This window comes from Phoenix dactylifera, chromosome 10, assembly GCF_051530095.1.
Source record: "Phoenix dactylifera cultivar Ajwa chromosome 10, Ajwa_hap1_PhDact_Kaust_v1.1, whole genome shotgun sequence".
Taxonomy (NCBI): domain Eukaryota; kingdom Viridiplantae; phylum Streptophyta; class Magnoliopsida; order Arecales; family Arecaceae; genus Phoenix; species Phoenix dactylifera.
In genome coordinates, this window is record NC_143199.1 from 9,079,978 (window position 1) to 9,081,886 (window position 1,909).

Genomic DNA, 1,909 nt, shown 5'->3' on the forward strand with positions numbered 1-1,909 from the left:
GTTTGCAATTAAAAAAATGCACTGTAACCACACATGTGGAGGAGGATTGCAAGTGCGGTCTCATCCAAAGGCTTCAAAACGTTGGGTTTCCAAAATTGTTAAAGATCAACTTCAAGATATGCCGTTATATAAGCCGAGTGATATTGTAAAGGATATTCGACGACAATATGGTGTTGAATTGCCGTATCATCAAGCTTGGCGTGGTAAGGAGGTGGCCATGATGGATCTTTATGGTAACAGCCGGCTATCTTATGAACGGATTCGCTGGTATTGCGATGCCATTCGTCAGACCAACCCCGGCAGCATTGCAGAGTACGAAACAATTGATGGTCGATTCAGACGTCTATTCATTTGTTTTCATGCTTCACTAATGGGTTTCATAAAAGGATGTCGTCCTCTGATTTTTATGGATGCCACATTTATAAAGCATAAGGATGGAGGTGTATTGCTTGGAGCCACTTCCAAAGATGGAAATGATGATATGTTTCCTATAGCTTATGGTGTTGTAGATATAGAATGTGATGAAAATTGGGAATGGTTTTGCCGGTTTCTGAAAGAAGCTATTCATAGTTGTACTGAGTATAGTGGTCAACAGTTCACATTTATGACGGATAGACATCAGGGCATTATTAAATCCGTGCCGAAGTACTTTCCTGATTCTTACCACTCATATTGTATACGTCATGTGAAAGAAAACTTCAAGAATCAGGTTTGCATCGTCATATTATGAATAATTTAAACTACAAAGTATCTAAGTAATGTAGCATGTGGTATATTTGATTTTAATTATCAATGCAGGTCCTTGTCCATTATCGTGCAGGTGAGAGAAAGAGGCTCATTGATTTACTAAATGCTGCTGCCTATACACCAAGGCTTACTGTATTCCGAAAGCTAATTGCAAAGCTTACATCAGAAGCCCCTGGTGCTACCACCTTTCTCCTACATGCAAAGCCGGAGCATTGGGCGAATGCTGTATTTCCAGGTCCACGCTGGGGCATCATGACATCGAATGTGGCAGAGTCTTTTAATAGTTGGGTCCTGGAGGCTCGTCATCTCCCTGTGCCTCAGATGGTTGACCATATAAGGATCCAAATAATGCAGATGATGCATCAACGGCGTAATCGAGGATATAGCATTCAATCTCAACTTTGTCCTGATGCGGAGAAAGTGTTGCAAAAAAATGCGGAAGATGGTCAGAGATTAGCTGTATTTACGTCCAACATAATGATATATGATGTAAAGGATACCAACTACTCATGCAAAGTTGACCTGCATATGTGTAGCTGCTCTTGTGGCGAGTGGCGAATCTTCCGCATGCCATGTAAGCATGCTTGTGCATGCATCGAGAAGGACGGCAGATCACTATACCAATTCACCGACAATTGCTTCCAAGCTGAATTGTATAGAGTAACATATGCCGAAGCAATCAGTCCAATTCCTGACATGGAGAAACCCCAAAGTGCCTCTGAAGAGATTCACATTCTACCCCCTATAAGAAAGACACGTCCTGGCAGGCCTAAAAAGAAGAGAAGACCTTCGCAAGTGGAGTCAGTACGTGAAATGAGATGTGGACGATGCGGGAAGGTTGGGCACAATAGAAGGACTTGTAATGAGGTCATCAAGTAAAGAATATGGACATTATGAAGAATGTATCGAGATACCTGCAATGTATTTTCATGTTAGTCACAGCATATTAAGAACAAAACTCTTGTATTGATGTTAATGAAGTGCAAACTGAATTGTATATGTTGATTTTTTGTTAGATTTTAATTCAGTTACTTCAAACCGGAATGCAGTTAAAAAATTGTTACAAACACGTAATGATACACAGTTAATCAACAGTTGGCATAGCATTCGACGTCAGCTCTGACAATTACAATAGTTGAATATGGCGTGGAAAAATTACATT

At 40.4% G+C, this 1,909-nt stretch overlaps 1 protein-coding gene across 1 annotated transcript; it reads left to right on the forward strand.

The window, feature by feature from the left end:
- On the forward strand, positions 1 to 1,626 carry LOC148702222 (uncharacterized). The gene is made up of 2 exons (XM_089925979.1): positions 1 to 718; positions 799 to 1,626. Exons 1-2 carry the CDS (start codon positions 17 to 19, stop codon positions 1,624 to 1,626), a joined length of 1,530 nt encoding a protein of 509 aa, XP_089782105.1. The 5' UTR covers positions 1 to 16.
- Positions 1,627 to 1,909: the final 283 nt, after the last annotated feature.

What these genes read in the sequence shown, in the direction of transcription:
- LOC148702222 (XM_089925979.1), top strand. Translation starts at nt 17, where the DNA reads ATGCACTGTAACCACACATGTGGAGGAGGATTGCAAGTGCGGTCTCAT. An exon ending in TCAAGAATCAGGTTTGCATC is followed by an intron (nt 719 to 798) that starts GTCATATTATGA and finishes TTATCAATGCAG; the next exon opens with GTCCTTGTCCATTATCGTGC.